General features: G+C 44.7%; 1 protein-coding gene across 1 annotated transcript in view; it reads right to left on the reverse strand.

Moving 5' to 3' along the window:
* Positions 1–20,618, reverse strand: part of Tns3 (tensin 3) — a 211,586-nt gene that overhangs the window by 161,860 nt on the left and 29,108 nt on the right. Inside the window, exons 3-4 of the mRNA XM_026399471.2 lie at positions 15,554–15,623; positions 7,768–7,806 (exon numbers count right to left, since the gene is read on the reverse strand). Of these exons, the coding sequence (XP_026255256.2) occupies positions 7,768–7,806; positions 15,554–15,623 (109 nt within the window). The remainder of the gene's footprint in view (positions 1–7,767; positions 7,807–15,553; positions 15,624–20,618) is intronic.

Here is a 20,618-nt window from a genome sequence, read left to right on the forward strand (position 1 = left end):
TGAGACATACAGAATCTGACATGGGCAGTGGTGAACCCTGATACGCAGGTGGGCATATGTAGGTGATTTTCAAAAAACAGTGATAGCTGCACAGCTATGATTTTGCCTCAGTGGCTTTGTGTTTCTGAAGTTTACCACTGGAAATGTTGTGGAAATGTACTACAGGTAGAAAATAATCACTGCCCAATCCATTGCCTGGATTTACAGGCCATGAAGACCAGAAATTCATGCATGAGACTTCCATGAAGTCTTTTGTGATAAAAATCTAAGAGACTGCTACAGACAGAGACCATCAGAAGAGGCCTATGTAGCCCATGAACTCAAGGTTACCTGAATGACAGTCCTGGGTTACTGGACTCTCAGCACCTATTCACAAAGCATCCAACCCTATATTTGACAAATGAAAAGCTTGAAATTTGCTGCTGCTTAATTTGCAATAAAATAAAAAGGGTACCATTAAAGTAAGTTCTTTTCATTCACCAGAAGTTTCTATTTATCCACTTGGTAGGCATTCCTTCTGAAAATAACTTAAATGCTTTGTGAGACTCTGTCGTGGGCCACCAGTGGAAGAGGCAAGAATGAAACGTGTCACAGATTTCCTAAACAGTCACAATTTGTCCTTGTGTTGATCTCATTACTCAGGACAGCTTGCTCTGGGTGGTTTTAAGAGTTAAACAAACCTGACTGAACAAGATGCCAATGTACATACACATAACACACACAGTGCATGCACACACATGCAACACAGACACAAACACACACACACACACACACACACACACACATGCATACACACAACAGTATCAGGGGACGGTTGGCAAAAGCCAGTTTGAAAACTCCAGGCTTAGACAATGTAACCTGACTCCTGATGTCACCTTTGATGGAAACAGTCCATTGGCTTCACTTTAATTAAACAAAGGGAACCAAAGCTGTTATGACTCAGAAGCTATTCTGATATGACCTCTCCTCCAGCATGAGAAACCAGCAAAAGCACTCAATGTGTGTGCCAGCAGCTGGACGGGGTTCTCTGCACCTGTTCTTGAGCTGTTGCAGCTGGCACTGTCCTGCCCACCTCCCACACATAGCCACTGGAAGGCCACCGGAAGGCTGGAACACGAACCAGGCCTTCTTCAAGGACAGCGGCCACTCTGTAAACAGTGCAGACATCCTCAGGGCTGGCTGTGCCAAGGCCACTCCCTGGATTCTGGGGGTAGCCTAGGAGTCTGGCATGGAACCAGGTCAGACACATGGACTCCATGGTCTCCTAACAAAAGCCATACTTACACCTCAAGAGTGTCAGGATTCCTTGCTGCACAGATAGGAACCAGCTCCCTTGGGTGACATGTGGGAAGGTAAAGGTAAGATGGACAGAAGCAAAATATTCTGCCATTGGAACTTCAACAAAAAGCTGTTACCACTGTTTATACAATAGTTAGGTAGCTGTCAGAGGAAACCACTCTGCAAAACAGCACCTACCAAGCAGAGAAACACATATGCCATATACCCTTGTTCCAACCCCAGGCCTTGAGCTCCTTGTCCTCAGTCTCCAATCAAGGGATCACAAGATCCAAGGCATCGAGAGTATCTTTCCTCATGTCCTTACCCTCAGGAAGCAGAGGACGTCCCCTGCAGCTCATCAGACTGGTTCTGTCCCATCAGATGGCAAGAGTACAAGATCAAAACACAAAACAAACAGCCAGGCCTGCAGAACTCAAAGGACTTCATTGTCCTCTCAAATCCAAGAAACAGCAAGTCAGGCTTTCCCTATTCATCACGTATTTCCTGAGCAGTGCTGAGAATTTTAATTCTTCATTTCATTCTAATCTCACAGAGATCCCAGAGGAAAGTGGTGGGAATCCCATTTTACAGAAGGGGAACATGGAGCCCACAAAACAAAAGGAATCAAATGAAGGTCATGGAGCTCTCTGGTATTCACAGCTTGGATGGTTCCAGACTTGACTTTAGTTCCATGCTCATTCATAAGAACTAGTACACTCTGTGCTTGCGTGTACATGTGAGCAAGTAGTGTACATGCACATGGAGATCTCCAGAACAGCTGGAGCACAGTCCTAAAGAGCAGGACCACCTCTCCCATCACTGAGGATCTTATTACAACACATGGTTACACTGTAACAGCTTGTCTGAAACAACTGTCTCTACAACAATCATTGCACTATGCCTGTGAACAGGCAGGAACATTTGCCCTATGTCTTAGCTCAAGACACATCCATCAACTTAGTCAATACCCTCCATAATTTCCCACATATTTTCTCTGCAGTTTCTGCTTTTTCCCCCTCCTTTCAGATAAGATACCTGTCACTAATTGTGGCTTCCTTTTCACATTGGCTCCCAGGAAACTCTCAGCCTGTCTGCATGTTTCATCAGCTATGTTAACATTTACAAAGGGAGATTGCCCCCAGCCTCTAGTCTTAACCGCAATGACTGACCTTTTTTTAGCACATGCATTACTCTAACCTCACGTCCCATTATTATAAACCACAGCAATAAACAGAAGAAGATTCCGCTTTGGAGAAGTAATAGGAAAACCGACATCACAGGCAAACAGCCGCTGCATCAATACACGATGGCTATAGGAAAGGTCTTTTCCCTCCTTGTGTCGGAAACACCACCAGGTGGTCATAAAGGCCCCACAGACAAATACGATCACTCACAGGCATAACGTCATCAAGGTGACAGATGCTCCTACAGTTGATCATGGGCTGTCACGGGCAGTCATTAAGTCTGGCTGGCATGGGCCATCACCACCTTCTCTCTGCTGAGACCAATGAATTATGCCAGAGAGTTTCAAAACAATCATGCCCCAACTCCGCGCTACCACAGGAATTCTGGCAGACCCAACAGCTTGCAATGTTAAAACGTGCTGGGATGAAGCTATGCTGCAACCTCCTGGGAGGGCTCCCGGCGCCCAGGTTACATCTGCAGAGCAGAGGCGGGTGGCAAAGGAGCCAAGTGGAGGAAGTGCCACTGGTATGGGACAGAGTGGGGCAGCCGGGTCTAGGGCAGGATATAAGCAAATGCAGGGACATTCACACCCCAGGGAACAGAGGGTGGCCTCAGAGCTGACCACTGACAGCCACAGCTATATATGGAGCATCCAAAAATCAAGCAGACCATCTGTTCCCAAAGCCGGAAGGCTGCCTGAGTCATGAAGTCCAAGGACAGGAGTCACCATGATTCCCGACAGCATGTGAGATAAGAGGAGGAGGGAGAGAACCAGAGAGACCCTGTAGGAACCCCCCTATGCATCAGCTCAAGCAGCGCCAAGACCCAGGACGATGTGACAAGGCTCAAAGGGCACACCAAAACCTCCATCTGTCATGTTCATCCATGTGCAACGCAGCCTGCCCCAAAACACCAATCCTGAGCCCAAAACAGTGGTATTAAATAACCACTAATTTCCTCTCAAGTTCTACTAACAACATATGCGGTTTTTTTTTTTCCTACCACAATTTATCCTTGATTTAACAAATGTGGCATATCAAAAAATTAGAAGCAGTAGTAATGAATGTGTCCCTTCTCTGGAAAGGTAGAAAGTGCACAGACACAAGCAGACAAAGAAGCCAAGGTCAGGCCTGCAAGGGCCTCTCAGCACCTGGGTGACCTTGGAGAGTTTCTTCACATTTTTGAGCCCCAGGGGGTAGCCTAACCACCCAGCAGGTGCTTGATGAATGGTTAACAAAGAGAAAATAAAAACTGCTCTCAGGTAACCTGGTCAGGACCAAATGGTCCAGGGGATTCCCAAGGGCTGCCCGAATGTGGGTGTTATCTGAAGGTCTGTCACTGTGCCAGTCCAAAGCACTGGGAACCCCTGTGCCAGAAGGTTCTTGGCCTTAGCAGGGGCATGAGAGAAAAAAAAGGATTGGATACTTTCTGCGCTGAGAAATATACAGGTCCAAACCCACCCCACAAGTTCCACTGGACAGAGGAAGATCAATTTATACCACTTCACCTAGCACAAGGAGGCCGAAGGGATGAGAGCTGGGCCACATCCACCCTTCTTCCATTTATCCCTCCACAGACATGAGGAAGACAGCACTACCCTGCTTACGGGAAAAAGTTACACACTGGAAAAGATAAGGGTCTCTGAGCTCAGACTGCCATGCATAGAGGCAGCTGAGGAGGGGCAGTACACAGCCAAGGCCACACCTGACCAGCACACCCACAGAAGGGCCCTGCACTAGCTCCAGCTCACAGCTGTGATTCTCACAGTTGAGCTGCACTGACCTTCCCAAGGGTTTGTTTAAGCACAGATCACTGGGCTCCAGTCCATGGCTCCTGATTCAGCAGGACTGCCTGGCCTGGGAATATGCATTTCTAACAGGTTCTAGGCAATGCTGAGGCTACTGGCCCGGGGCCACACTTAGAGAACTGCTGGTCAAAGCAGTTTAGAAAAGGTCACAGAGAGCTAGGAGCACAGATGGGACTCATGCATGGTCCTCTCAGGGAAACACACACACACACACACACACACACACACATACAGCGTCACATGCACAAAATGACAATTTGAATACAACAATACTCCTATAAGATGATAACCGAGCTGGAAAATTCCTGTCACCTGCTGACACTGCAGCTGTTCTAATGCCGTGGTGCAACACATTGCCCACATGTTTGTGGTGATGCTGGTGTAAAAAGCCTACTGTGCTGCCAGTTGTACAAAAGTAGAGCAATATACAATTTAATAGTACAAAATATTTGATAATGATAAGACATGATTATATTACTGGTTTATGTGGCTACTATACTGTATCTTTTATCCGATTTTAGAGTGCACTCCTACTTATAAAAAAAGAGTAACTGTAAAATAGCCTCAGGAAGATCCTCCAGGAGGGATTCCAGAAGGCAGCATTGCTGTCATAGGAGATGACAGCTTCAGGAGTGTTCCTGCCTCTGAAGATCTTCCAACGGAAGAACTGTGATGATCCTGACCCTGAGCAGGCTCAGGCTAATGTGTGTGTTGTGTCTTAGTTTTTAACCAAAAAAGTTGGAAGCATTAAAAACAATGAACAATAGGCTCACCATATAGCTTAGGTGTGTAGTAGGCTATACCACCCAGGTTTATTTAGGTACATTTTATGATGTTAGACAAAAATCACCTAATAATGAAAGCACTTCTTAGAACCTGTCTCTATCATGATGATGGTACATACATTTATATACACATAAAAATCATATGCATAATGAGCACACATGTAACACTGAATACACATATAACAAGTACATACACAATACACTTATATTTGATACTTGACAATGACACACATACACACATATACATAATAATGACAAGTATAACAACTTCATGCAAAATGCAAATTTATGTATTCACATACATATAGAAATGACATGTACCATACACACACTCACATGCATACAACTACATGCATAATACACATGCCTATATATCATGTGTATAACAATTACTACATAATACACATTTATATACCTATTACAAACACATCAACAATAAAAATGTGGAAAAAACACATATAAAATACACATTTTGCATCCATATACATGTAACAATTACATTCACAGTACACATATATCTATGCAGGCATATAAGAAGTGCATATATGTAATACCCATTCATATATAAATGACAATTACACAAACATACACACCTACCTATAACAACTACATGTCAAATGTACATCTATCTACACATTCATGTACATAATTAGATGCATGATACACACATCTGCACAATCATATACCTATTACACAAAAACCTCATACATATCTACATACCCACAATAAATGCATTTTATCACGTGTATACCACATACATTTACTCTTTTTTTAAACAAATGCATATTTAATACACACATTCACATACATGTAACAAGTACCTATATAATTCCCATTTATATATATGTACATATGTGTATAACACAAGTACATGAATAACACACATCTTCATCTTCAAACACATATAACAATGCATACCTAATACACACACAATCACACACAGAGCTGCAAGAGGAGTGGGCCGGGCTGGAAAAAGAGCCAGCTGTCTTAGTGGCCACACTCATTGAAAACAAATCACATGCTACTGTGGTGCGAAGCTGTGTCCAGAAGATTGAGAGGATCCTCTCCAAACACTAGGGACTCCGAGAAACCCAGTGACAATCCCCCAGCAGCCAAGTTGGACACCCTTGCAGAGACCCTTTGGACCTGGTGCACAGATGTGGCATTCCAGCAGGACAGGTGTCTATGACTTACCAATAAATCTGATGATAAGAAAGTCTCTGTGCACAGGGCAGAACCACAGAGGACGCTGGGGAAAATGGGCTTCAGCAAGGTCTCAGAGGGGCACACAGCCCCTCATCCCCCTCCATCACAGAGACAAATTGCAGCCTATCAAAGCCAAGAGTACACAAAGACACAGCCCAGGACCCTGGCTATGAGCGCCACAAAATAGTGAAGGGGAGGAAGTGGATGGTCAGCTCGGGGCAGCACTGAGGCCAGCAGGGCAAACTGGACAGAAGTCTGTGCCGTCCCTGAGGGCCTCAGCTCTTGATGTTTCACCGAGGTGTCTGGCATAGTTTGTAGGTATTTAGATTTCCTGGAGACCTGTGTTGTTTTTATCTTCCTTTGACCTTTAATGCACATTTTGCTCCCCCACAAGTACAGAGACCCACAGCATGTGATAGTATTAAAGGGAGCACAATAACAACATGTGGCATGCCTGACCACCATGAATCCCTTTTCCCTGCCCTTTGCCATCAGCTAGGTTAGGGAGCACCCTAACCCCTCTAGGTAAAGAAGGAGACAGGCTCAGTGGTGGTGCCAGGCTCTGAACTCAGAGGCTCTGATTCACCAGGCTATGGCACCACCCTTCAGCCAAACCCTCAGAGAACAGTTTCCAACCAGCCTCCTGTCTGGAGGCCTCTGAACTCAGCCCACAGAGACAGTAAGGCAGAAGGGCAGGCAAAACCCCCAGAGGAACCCAATGGATGCTGAATGTGGCAAAATCGGGGCTAAGGACAAGATGCCCATCCAGTTTGGGAGATAAATGCAGCACACCTGACAGGTACCTGGAGGAGGTGGCAAGTGCAGGTATCTCCTTCCCTCATGATGAGGCAGGGCAGGGCAGGGCAGTACACTCTCCCCAGCAGCAAAAGGCTGCTTACATTGGCCTCCCCAGAATCATTTCCGATTTGTAATAAGAGGTAGTCTGTGTTCTACCTTCCTGAGCCCCACAGGTGTCCAAGAAGCTAATAAGTCACTAGAAACAAGTTTTAACCCCTTCATCTCCAATGGGTGGAGGCAAAGAAAACACCCAAGGAAATATGAAATTCTAAGGAGTTTCATTTAAAGAACAAATGGAAATTCATGTTTACCAAACAACAAGCCGAAGAGAAAGTGTTATTCTGTGTTTACCTGATAAAAATCATGGCAGGTGTCAGACCTGAATGTTCACAAATGCTTGCATCACAGTTTCCACATAGACACCCTGTGAGACAGCTACTGTCACTGTCCCCATTTTTATCACCAAGATAGCCAAGGAAACTCAGACTCGGGGAAATCAAGCCCTGAAGATACCTATTGTTGATCTTAAGAGAAGTTCCCACAAAAAAAGCACATGGAGTCTCTCCTCTTAAGGAAGACAAATGGGAAGAATAAGAAGGTCAAATGTCCCTATAGAGATCTGGGCAGAAAAATTCCCCCAAGGGGCACAGTTTCAAGAGACAGTCTACCTGAGGACAAAATGTCCTCAACACAATGCAAAAGACTTACCTGTTCCAGGTGAACTTGCACACAGCAGGGAATCACCACCTTAAAGGGAGAAGAAACAAATAAGCAAATGGATTTTCAGAAAATACTTGGCCTGAGGCTGGGGATGTGGCTCAAGTGGTAGCGCACTCACATGCGGTAGCGCACTCGCCTGGCATGCGTGTGGCCCGGGTTCGATCCTCAACACCACATACAAACAAAGATGTTGTGTCCGCCCATAACTAAAAAAAAAATAAATATTAAAATTCTCTCTCTCTCTCTTAAAAAAAAAAAAAAAGAAAGAAAATACTTGGCCTAATGGCCAAAGGAGGTGCCCAAAGGCTTACACTATCTCTAACTGCTTTCCTAGTCACCAAGTTGTAGCATTTCAAGACACAGAGGGCCTGAACTTAACAGAATCCAGTGTTTTGCTAACTTTGGGAAAGTTCAGGTCCTTTCTGAGAATTTGGGAAAGATTATAGAGCCTTCCTCCAAGAAAAATACATATCGTTTACACAGACAGAATTTCACCTACAATTTCTAAATATATATATATATATATATATTAGAAATTAGAAATTATTATATATATATATTAGAAATTAGAAATTATTTTTTAATTTATTTTTATGTGGTGCTGAGGATCGAACCCAAGGCCTCGCATGTGCTAGGCAAGCGCTCTACTGCTGAGCCACAACCCCAGCCCTCACCTTCAATTTCAAAGAACTGGTGGACTCTCAGAACAGAAACTTCAGAGCCATCCAAGCCCTTCCTCACTGGGAATCATGGAAAGCTAACCCCCCAAAAGGTGGAGGGCTCTGCAGGGTGATCTGCAAGCTGCCCACACTCCTCACACCCACACAAGGGCATGCTTTCTCTATAAAATGGACCGACTCTTCCAGAGCCGCTTCTAGAAGTAGAACTCAAAGTAGAGTCTAAATGTGCCAAAGTTAGTGTGGATACTCCAGTCAGCACATGAGATGGTAGAAAGGAATTTCCTTTCACTACCACAGTCCTCCAAAGAAGAGACAGCTTATTAAGAAAGACACATATGTAGCCGGGCATGGTGGCGCACACCTGTAACCCCAGCATCTCAGAAGGCTAAGACAGGAGGATTGCAAGTTCAAAGCCAGCCTCAGTAAAAAGTGAGGCGCTAAGCAATTCAGTGAAACCCTGCTTCTAAATAAAATACAAAATAGGGCTGGGGATGTGGCTCAGTGGCCGAGTGCCCCTGAGTTCAATCTCTGGTACCCTGACCCCCAAAAAGACACATACAAGGCAAAGTAATACAATCAAAGCTAAAACCCAAGCAGGAGAGATAAAGACATCAGGAACAACTGACCCTGTGGAGATAAAGAGTCCATTTTTAGGGTTTGCCTTCAGTAGCCTCTCCGCTCTGACACTTACTAGCTATTGGACAGTGACCTGAAACCCCTCTGGAGCCTCAGTTCCCTCATCTGAAAACTAAAGGTAGTAATAGTACCTTCCTTATGGGGTAGTTGTGAAGATTAAAAGATATAGTGTTTGAGATGCTTAGAACGACAGCTGCCACAGATCAGGGTCTCTGCTTAAGGGAAAGCAGAGCTCTTCCTGAGTACAAAGGGTCATGTGTAGGCTAGGGATCAAAATTGCTTTTTGCTTGTCTGAGAGGCTGACCAGGATCCTAGCACCTGCAAACAGCATTTCAATCCCCATGAGCTGCCTCTCTCCTCAGCACTCTCCTGGCTCTCCCACCTCCAGACCCCTGGCATGCTTCCATTCTCCAAAGAATTTTCTGGAAATGTGAAAAGGAAGGAGAAACCCAGGCATCTGACTAATTGTCCTTGCAGTTTGGAGTGGGTGGTTAGTGTGACCTTGGTTCTTACTGTGGCAACTATTTATAGCTTTTTTGCTTATCTTACTCAGTAAGTTCCTCAAGGAATATGTGACACATGGTCATTCATTTGTCTGGGGCCTCTCATTGCTCCACCAAGATTCTGACTCATTCCTGCTGGGGCCAGGGGGTATTCTCTCATGGTACCCATCCTTCCCTTTTAACTGGCAGTTCCTTCTGCACACACACACAGCAGCTGGCAAACAGGAACATATCCTTTTCATTTGTTTGTTATATATAAAAGCTTGAGAAAATTTACAGGGTGATGGTGGCACTGAACAAGGAGATCCCATGGTTAACAGAGCACTGGGATTCATGTCACCCCAAGTAGAGTACATTCTCAATGCACGCGTGCATCCTTGTGCCTCACTACGTGTGTGACACGCTGACAAGAAATGGGCAATCGGAGCCCCTGCCTTTAAGAAGTCATTGTCTGTATTCCACTCTAGGCAAGATTAATCAGCGATCAAAAGAAAGGAGCTATCAAGGCATGAAAAGAATGGAAAAGCAAGAAGTGGTATTACTGTGTTTAAGAAGTCAGTCTGAAAAGTTCATATGCTACACGATTCCAACTACATGACATTCTGGAAAAGACTAAACCATGGAGACAGTAATGTCACAAGTTGCGGGAAGGAGGAATGAATACGTGGAACACAGATTTTTAGGCAGTGAAACTATTCTGCATGGTACTGTGATGGGGGATGCATGCCATTAACTTTCATGCTGACCCACAGAATGAAGAGTACCCAAAGTGAACCCCAGCATAAACTATGGACTTAGGTTAATAAATAACATTTAAATATTGGCCCATCAAGTGTAATACGTGTGTCACAGGATGTAATACGTTTATCTGAGGGAGATGAGGACCTGGGTTCAATTTTTCTAAAAGTCTAAAACTGTCCTAAAAAGTAGAGTCTATTAACTTTTAAATTAATTGTTTGGAAGCATGTTTGTTGCAAGAAAAAAAAAGAAAAGCTCCAAACAATATCAGAAACTTGAATTTAAAAAAAAAAAAAAACAGCCACTAAAGAATTCAGTCCAGAAATCAAGTGCGTTTGTGCATCCCCCTAGGGCAAGATGGAATGCAGTAACACTGCCCACCTGGCCTGGCCCCAAGTGCCCTCCAGCAACTGAGAGATAAGCTCTGTGAGCAAGGGCTGCTCAAGTTCCACCTTGCCTGGGACCATGCATGATCAAGTAAAAACTTCAGGATTCTTTCCTTCACAATGGCTAAAACCAGATTCCAGGACAGGAAATATAGATATAGATGCTGGATGTAGATGCCATTTCCATATTATTTCTCCTGCCTTAGAATAAGGAGGGCAGCTGACCACAGTGAGAACCATGTATCAAGGCTACCAAGTCCAAGGTGTTCACTTCTTACTTTAGATCAGTCTGTATAGTATGAACATTAAAAAACACATTGAACAGCTCTGATGCATTTGCAAGGTGGACCTTGGATGCCACCTCAGTACTTCAACCTGCCTAGACAGGAAGAAACATACATCTTCTCTGGATAAGGCTGCATAGCAACCACTGGAACCCACAAAACTCTTGGGCTCATCACCAGCCATTGCACTTGGCTCACTGACCTTCAGACCTCCAGTCCACTTCTCCTGCACCAGGGAAAAGGAGCTTTCAATGATGGAGAGTCAGGTGACTGAGGAGGGTGATCACCCAGAGTCAGATCAGGATAGCACAGCACGTCACTGCCTGCTCCTCCATCTTCCATTCTTGCTCTGACCAAATGGACTGGTACTTCCGCCCTTTTGCTTTGTCAGAGGAAGCACTGTAAGCCTGGGTCATCTCTAGGTTGGCTGACCTTGCTCAGCATGAAGAAGCTGATATGTCTTTAGCAGGTAAGTTCTTAGAAAGCCCATCCTGGCCAATGGACGGTCCTGACAACTGAGCAGCACGGGCCAGCACTGCAGGACTGGGCAAAAGACTGACACTGTCATGTTCACAGAAACCATTCTGTAAAACTTGCACCCGGGCAGGGAACACTGAGCTGCACCTGACACATGGCTCGATCCCCATGTGCAGGCTCAAATCAGTCCCATATACATGTGACCAGAGGGCCAAGTGCTGTGTCTGCAGGTCATTCTCCTGAGTCCTCACGAAAGCCCAGAAATCTTATCCTATGTGTGAGAAGCTCAGTCACAGAGAGAGCTGCTGTGTGCAGGTCCTCACAGAGGAGATGCTGGCTGGTCCCAAACACCTCCTGCTGCTGACAGGAACTAAAACCCTCACTACAGGATTGACAAGAGGTGACAAGATTGGGATGGGGCTGGGACTATAGCAGCTCCCATGGAAGCTGGAGGAAATCCCGGGAGAGGGCCATGGGCTTTGGAGTATGAGCTGTGAGCCTCTGGTTGCAGGCTGCGGCACCCCAGGACTTATCCTTCCCTTGATAGTGGCCCCTCTGAGAAACCGGTGTGACAGCCACTTTATGGCCTTCTCTCAGATCTGTTTGAAGCCTAATCTACTGTTACCAGGAACAACCACAAACAAACAAGGTGTGCCCTGCCCACACCTGGCTACGTGGGCGCCTGAGCTGGCTGGTGTTGATAACCTCGTCTCAAAGCCAACAGTTCAACAGGATGGAAGCAGGGGGTGGCAAGGGCTTCCACCCAGTCTTGACCGTGTCACTGGGACCATGTGGTTGAGTGTAAGTGTGCATACATGGGCATGTGAATGAGTCTGAATGTGACCATGTATGTATATTTAAAGAATATGGGGCCTGAGGGTGTTCCTCAGAGGTATAATGCTTGCCAAGCATGAGTGAGGCCCTGGGCTTGATCCCAGCACCACAATAAAAAAAAAAAAAAAAAAAAAAAAAAAAAAAAACTTTTAAATAGCAGGGTGTGGTGGCACATGCCTACAATTCCAGCTACTCAGGAGACTGAGGCAGAAGGATCAGTAGGTTGGAGATCAGCCTCAACAACTTAGCAAGATCTTGTTTCAAAATAAAACATAGAAATGTCTAGGGATGTCGCTCAATGGTACAGCATCCCAGGTTCAATCCCCAGTACCACAAAAACATAGGGGAGGAAAAAAAGGACAAGAGCCTGTGTGACAGTTTATTTCTGAGTTTTGACAGTGCTGTGAGTTTCTAAGTGTGCGTACATATCCGAGTTTGTGTGTGGGAATATGTGTGCACACCTTGTGGGAATGTGTGTGTACATTTGAAATTGTTCATGTTTATGTGTGTGTGTGTGTGTGTTTGTCTGTCTGAGTCTCTATGTGTATCTATCTATGAGTGTCCATGTGTATCTCTAAGGGTGTGTGTACACAAACCCAACCAAAGTTCAGTCTCGCTGAATTCAATCACGGAGGTTAATTACTGCTTTGGATAACAGGTGCTTCTCACCAGAGAAAGCACTTTCACCCAGGCCGCTGCCTCCCTCACTTAAGGCACCAGGCAGAAGCCCAGGCTTCAGTGCAGATCCAACTCAGAGAGACTGGGATCCACTGCAACTACCTGTCCCACTGCCCCCTGCTACCCCTTGGAGATCAAGGCCCCGAGTGAGAGAAAGAAGACTTCAGTTCAACACATGCTTTGCCATGTTCTCCCTCTGATTCTTACAACGAAGCTTATGAACTCAGTTTTGGGGGTTGCTTCCTATTATATTTTCTTTTGGACAGAGGCAAATAGAGAGTGATAATTTTCTACCAGTTTCTCTAAAAACATGTAGCCTTACCTATTATTTTATAAATAGAATAAAGGTAAATGTGAGTTCAACTTTTTGTGAATCATCAAAAATTCTGATGCCTTACTTATTACTTTATAAATAGAATAAAGGTAAATGTGAGTTCAACCTTTTGTGAATCATCAAAAATTCTGATTGTATGAGATCACATGAATGAGCCCCTAGAGCCCCAGGAAACATGGATCGAGAACTGAGAGGCCACTCTCACTGCCAGCACACCTTCACTCGGTCACCCACTACCATGGGGAGCCTAGGCAGTTTTTGCTCTCTTTACTATCCATTTTTCCTTCCTGTTCTCCAGGTAATTCTGTCCTAGGAGAACTCTCCTCACACTGGAGTCAAGCAGGCCTGGGTGAATCTTGTTCATGCCAGGATTCTGGAACTCTGAATGAGTTCAGCAGCACCAACCAAGTCATGAAAGGGCATTGGGTCAGTGCACCCACATACAGAAAGCCACCATTCAGGTACAAAACAAGTGCAAAAGCGGTCTAGAAAGCAGGGTGAGCCACCAGCCAGCCTCAGCCTCGAAAATGGGGACAAAGCAATTTGCAAAGTCAAGCAAAGAGGCATCACTTCATGCACAAGTTCTACCATTATATAAATGACTTTAATTATAAGAATGGAACTGGGGCTGCGGTTGTAGCTCAGTGGTAAAGCACTTGCCTAGCATGTGTGAGGCCCTGGGTTCAATCCTCAGCACCACATAAAAATAAATAAATAAAATAAAGGTGTTGTGTCCATTTACAACTAAAAAATATAAATAAAAATATTTTAAAAATAAGACAAGCTGCATAAAATTGGAAGTGAAGTTTTTTTCTTCTTTATGAAGAAACTTCACCATAAAGCCAGGACGGCACGCTTTCTTTCCCAAACCATAAAGAGGTCAAAGGTCACCTGTTTCCCTGGCCTGAAAGACTCCCCTATAGACACCAAGGGTTGGCTGGCCACTGGAACCTCCATGTAATTCAGGTTAGGTCCCCTCTCATGGCTCTATAAATGGCAGCACTCTGGGTGGAGGGAGGGCAGAGGCCTTTTTGAAGGAATGTTTATTATTTCACATATTTCACTTCATTTGTTATATATGATCAATAAAACAGCAAGATGTTTTTATACTCCCATCACATAGAAGATTGAGAAAAGATAAACAGCTCAATCAGGTTTTTGTTTGTTTGTTTGTTTTTAAATATTTATTTTTTTAGTTATAGGTAGACACAATATTTTATTTTTATGTGGTGCTGAGGATGGAACCCAGTGCCTCACACATGCTAGGTGAGTGCCCCACCTCTGAGCCACAACCCCAGCCCTGGCCCTGGCTCAATTGTTTTTATTACCATTATTATTATTGGTTATGAATGATGTAGAATAATAAGAAGAAAATTGCCCCTTCCCCTAATGGTAACAACTCTAAGAGAGGGGGACATTTGCCCCACTGTGGATGTCACAGCAGAAAAACACCAAACTAGCCTCTTAAACAACAGGAATTTATTTCCTCACAGAGTTAGAGGCTGAAAGTGGGAGATCAGGTATTGACAGGGTTGGTCTCTCTCCTTGGCTTGTAGAATACATCTCCTCCCTGTGTCCTCATAGGGTCATTCTTCGATTCGAGTCTGTGTCCTAAACTCTTCTTATCCTTCTTATAGGGATACCAGTCATATGGGATTAAAAACTATCCTAATGACTTCCTCCTAACTGATACGGTCACATCCTGAGGGGCTGGGACTCTAACATGAATTTGAGGGGACACAATTCAGCCCCTAACAACAAAGGTCTTAAGGGATCAGTGGCAACCTAAAAGGTTGGTTCACATGGAATATTTGCAAAACACTATGGGCCCACCAGGGCTGCCGACAACATGCAATGGCTTCCTCATCCCATGCCTCCTCAGTCAAAGCTGCTGAAATATGCCTAGGCTGGGAAGAGAGTTAGGGAGCGCCCCAGGTCAGGCTTTCACCAGGAGCCTGCAGATAATGAGGGATCTATACAAAGGATAGGCACACAATGTAGGCATTAGGGACTTTATTAACTCTCTTTGCTTCCTTCAAGGGCTCTCCCTAACTTGGTGTTTTGTGTCCTCTTTGTCAGGCTTGACCCTGGAAGCCCTAATTAGGTTCACATTCCTCAGGAAGCTCTGTTACCCTGCGTGTAAGTGTTAAAGCCCAATTGAGCCTGCTCTAATCCCTGGGAGAAAACAGGAGCCTAAAAAAGCAATTCACCCTCCTCCACCTACCTGCCTGTCAGGAAGCAAGGAACACGGATGAGAAAGAGGGAAATTGTTGGAGTCATGTCTTATGTTTTTCCTGAAAGATAACAAACGGCCATCAAGCCTTTGGCACAGTATAAGAAAGACTATCCCCAGCATTCAGTTCCTAGATTCCCTCTTGGGGCCTCAATTTCCTCTTCCAATCCAGCTGTACGATTCCAATAATTTGGGGAGGGGGAAAGAAAGGAGTTGTGCACCTATCCTACACACAGGACAAGCTGCATCTGTCAGAACCCTCTGCTTCACTCACTTACTCAGGTTGTGGCTACCCTTAGCCAACTGAGGGAGGCAGACCACGAGGGAACCCTGGGTCTGCCTTGCTTCAAGCCCACAGCACATGGCTCATAGGGAATATAATAGAATGAAAACATAAAATGAGTGCTCTGTGTCCATTATGTTATCAATATTCATCCCAGATCAGAAATAGAATATGAGTCCATTGTTGGAGACAGGTCCTGGGAACTCTCAAAGGAGCTGGCAAGTACACCCTGGGGACCCGCTACTGTACATACTCTACTCAAGCTTGAGCCAGGATTGCATGACAGGATCTTTTGCTCAGTAACCAGCATGTAATCTTGTGGCCAAGTCTGTCTCAAAGATCAGGGCCCGGCAGGGAAGCCAGACACACTCTCAGCACACAGCTCAGGAAGCCCAGGTCCACAGCGCAAGGAGTTAAGATAAGACCTCTAGTCATTAGGCAAAACCATAGCCAGGGTCTATAATGGCTCAAGCCAACCCTTATCAGATTCCTGCATTTTAAAAGAGAAACAAAGATTACATATGATGATGGATAAAATGCAAATGGCTTGCTACATAATCAGAAGACAACCTCATAAATCCAACTTACTTGCAGAAAGATTAAGAAGTGATATTTAGTTTTAGTCTTTTAAGTCTTCTTTGCTGGGAGCAGTGGAGCACAACTATAATCCCAGCTATTCCAGAGGCTGAGGCAGGAGGATCACAAGTTTTTGAGGCCAGCCTGGGCAATTTATCAAGACTCTGTCTCAAAAAAAAAAAAAATTTAAAGGACTACAGATTTGGCTCAGGCGTAGACAATTTGCCTAATGTGCAAAACTCTTGGTATGTTCAATTCCCAATACCAAAAAAAAAAAAAAAAAAATGTGGTAGGGTTCTTCTGTTTTCTTTTGGTTTTTAGCTCATTTAAAATGTCAATGATTATCAAGCATGGTAGTATATACCCATAATCCCAACAACTCTGGAGGATGAGGCAGGAGGATTGCAAATTCAAAGCCAGCTTCGGCAACTTAGTGAGGTCCTAAGCAACTTAGCAAGACCCTATCTCAAAATAAAAAATAAGAAGGGCAGAGGATTCGGCTCAGTGGTTAAGCACTCCAGGGTTCAATCCCTGGTACTAAAAATAAAATAAAATAAATGCCAAGAATCAAATATAACTGGATTAAAATGACTAGATCCATTTTCACAAGGAAAAGGCAATGTCAAAACTCACTGTCCCTCCTTATCAGCTATATCTTAATAGACCTAAAAATATGTCGCATGTAATTTGCAATTACTTATAAAATACAACATGACACTGGTAAGTAACTTACATTTCAACTAATTTGAAATGATTGATGATTAACTCTACACCCTATTAACTCTGAACCCTATTTCCAACCTTCCTAAGATTTCAGTAGATTGTGTTTTCAATAATGGTGGCACCACACAGGGTCTCTGCATAGTAATTGCCAGTTCCTATCAAGAGGCAGAGTCCACCCCCATTCTCTTGATTCTGGGCTTGTCCTAGATTTGTCTTGTGACCTGTTAGAATCAATGGAATAAGGCAGAACTTCTGAAGCTGGGCCTCACAAGGCTGTGGCTGCCACCTTTGCCTCAAGAATCCACTCTTGGACTCAATTCCATGCTGAAAGGAAGCCAGGGTGGCCACATGGAAAGGTCTACAAGGGGAGCAAAGACATCTACCAATCCAGTGCCAACCAATAGAAGTAGGCATGAGCACATTTATGACCTTACCCAGAGGTCAACCTTGAGCCTCCCTCCACTCTCCCTCTGCTAGGGCCCCTCTCTGTCACTCACAGCAGGATGATGCATGCACATGCCTCAGCTCTTTTAGCACCTTTCAATAAGGTAATTTTTGAAACCTCCCTGGTTGTAGCACACACGCTCACACCCTACATGATAGCAAGTGTTGGCAGGACATCTCTGCAGATAGGAGATAGGGATGTGGATGTTCTCCCTTGGGCCTTTCGAAGGCCCAGATGTGACCCCTCCTGCAGAGAAGGACTAAATAAACAACCATGGTGCTCAGGGTGAGCCAATCAAGAGGAAGACAAGAATGGGCTGCCTCCCAGTTCCAGGACAAAGGAAGCATGTGCAGTTGTTCTTCCTTTAAGAGAAGTGCACAGAAATGCCATGACCCCCCCCCCCCGTGACTTTTCTAATACTGTCATTCTTCTCACAAAGAAAAGGTCCAGTGAGACAGCAACTTTAAAATACAGCCTTGTTTTCAGAGGCCTTGAAAGTGAGTGGTTTGCATGACATCTACTGCCATGTACACTTCCAGCTTCATGTCAAAAAGGTCATGCAGCTCCCAAGCAGGAGAGAGTGGCCCCCCAGTCCACAGGTGGTTCCATAAGCTGATGCTGCCATCTCCTGCTTCCCCAGAGGCCATGCAGGATCTGAGATTCCTCCTGAATCCAGTAATAGCCTCCTCCGATCAGCCCTAATTTCCATTGGCCTTTTGCTAATGATAGTACAGAGAAAATGCACATCCCCAGGGAGGGGACTGCAGGATCTCATAAATAAAATGGTGCTTCCAGAGGGAAGGTGACCTTCTTACCCTCAATGTTCAGTGGTTACTAGTAAAGGAACAGCAAAATGAATGAGCTAGAGACTGGCGTGGTAGTGCATGCCTGCAATCCCAGCTACTCTGGAGGCTGAAGCAGGAAGATCAAGAGTTTAAGGCTAGCTTAGGCAACACAGTGAGACCTGTTTCAAAATAAAATTGTTAAAAAGGGCCTGGGGATGTGGCTCCGTGGTAGAGCACTTGCCTAGCATGTGTGAGGCCCTGGATTTGATCCCAGGATTGCAAAAAAATAAAAAATAAAAAGAATAAGCTTCTCCTTCTCCAAACTCTTTTCAGGTCAGTGGTCGAAACCTCCTAGTTATTCATTCATTCATGAACTCATTCGCTCACAATGACTAATGGAACACCACACCTCGAGGCACTGGAAGATGAAGAAGAATAAATAGTTGTTTTTAAGAATTCGGTTTAATGAAGAAGAAAAGATACCAAAATACAGGTTATTTAAGAAGAAAATGCTAAATTCTGTTTAAGGGACTAATGAAAAAAAATTCCCTCAGAGACATTTGATCAAAAGTATCTAAGAATAATAAAATGAATCATTTAGTCTCTACCAACTGTCCTTTGCTCCAGGGAAGGTCAATAAGAAAGGAAAAAAATTAGAAAACTTAATAGATCACAATTTATCATCAACTCTCAAAAAATATTTTTATTTAAGCATTAGGCTACCTCTTACTAACTAGCTAATTCTGAATGTCCTTATGAACATATTCCATAAGACTCACCATCTGAAGCTAAACCTCCACTCAGGTTCATACCACCCTTCTAACGGCACCACCCACTCTCTATTCAGGATCCCAAACTATTGACCTAAGGATTACCCACCAGCCCTGCCTCTGCCCATTCTGATTGGCAGGCCAGTCCTTTAAACACCCACAAAGCTACTTCTTCCACCCATTCATGGAAATATCACATAGATCAGTCCATCCTTGGCCCTCCCTGAGCAGAACTAAGGTTTCTAAGGAGCACCCTAAGGACCAGTCAAAGCCTCTTCCCCCACCAATTGCTTTTTAAATGTAAAAGACAGAAATCTCCCAAAAGACAAAGGTTTTAGATCAAGATTCTGAAATCAGAATTTCTGAGGGCACATGGTTTTATTCATTCAGACCTTCTATTATGGCCTGCTTCCCCCAAAAGAGACTGCTATGTGTTTATTTTTCTACAGACCCTCCTGAGCAGGAGAAAGTCTCCAGTAACATGGGAGGGCTAACAGCCCAGACCCTCCCACAGGACTCCATCCAGAAGGGTTCCATCAAGAACAGAGAGAAGCCTGCCCATTTCGGAAAGTTCTGGGGAAATCGGCAGTTGCGTTTTACAGATATGCAGATATGCAGTGCACAAAAGGGCAAGATTCAAAATGCCGGAAAACACACAAAAGTGAATTCTGCCAGCTGCTCCTGGGAGGTGGCTATTTCTCCTGAGCTATTATTTCTGTGCTCAGCAGAAAATGGGGGTGGACACTTCCTGAATCCCTGCCTAAAATTAACAGCTTTACAGAAAGTGAGATGGAGGGTGGTAAGGCTTGGTGAAATACAAATTGCATTTCATTAATTAAAACTGGAAAGTGAGTACTTGGATGCTTACTTATGTGTTTTGGCCCTGCTGCTCAAAAGATGGCTCAGGGAGGAAGAAATGGGTCTCTGAGAGGAGAGCTAGCCTCCAGACACTGCCAGACAAGGATAAAACCATCAGCTTGATCAGAAACACTCTTCTCTGCACTGAACATGAAGTGATTTCAAGAGAGACTGAGATGCAGGCACAAAGACTACCACAAATAATCCCAGGCACACACAAGGACACCAGAGACCACAAGGTAGAACATCCACAGTCAGGAACTCAATGCTCACCCTATGGACCCATCGAGCATGGCAGTACAGAGATTCCTATTAACAACACAGGAGGCAGTGCATGGGGGACAGCTGCCACAGGTAAAGTGAGTGTCTGGAAGTCTGGGAGCCCTCAGGTCAAGACCAGCAGAGGCCTCCTCCTGTCCATGAGAATGTCCTACCCAGAGAGGGACGATGAAGGATCAGCATTAGATTCTCGGAGCATCTCTTCCTGCATGAACTCAGTGCTCTGAAGACACAGAGGGAAGGGCAGTGGAAGGTGACGTTGGGGGCAAGATCCCATGGGGAGTCTCTGCTTAGACATAGAATGCAGCCTTCTCCCCAGGATGGCCAAGGACATGCC

This window comes from Urocitellus parryii, chromosome 3 (genome assembly GCF_045843805.1).
Source record: "Urocitellus parryii isolate mUroPar1 chromosome 3, mUroPar1.hap1, whole genome shotgun sequence".
Taxonomy (NCBI): Eukaryota; Metazoa; Chordata; class Mammalia; order Rodentia; family Sciuridae; genus Urocitellus; species Urocitellus parryii.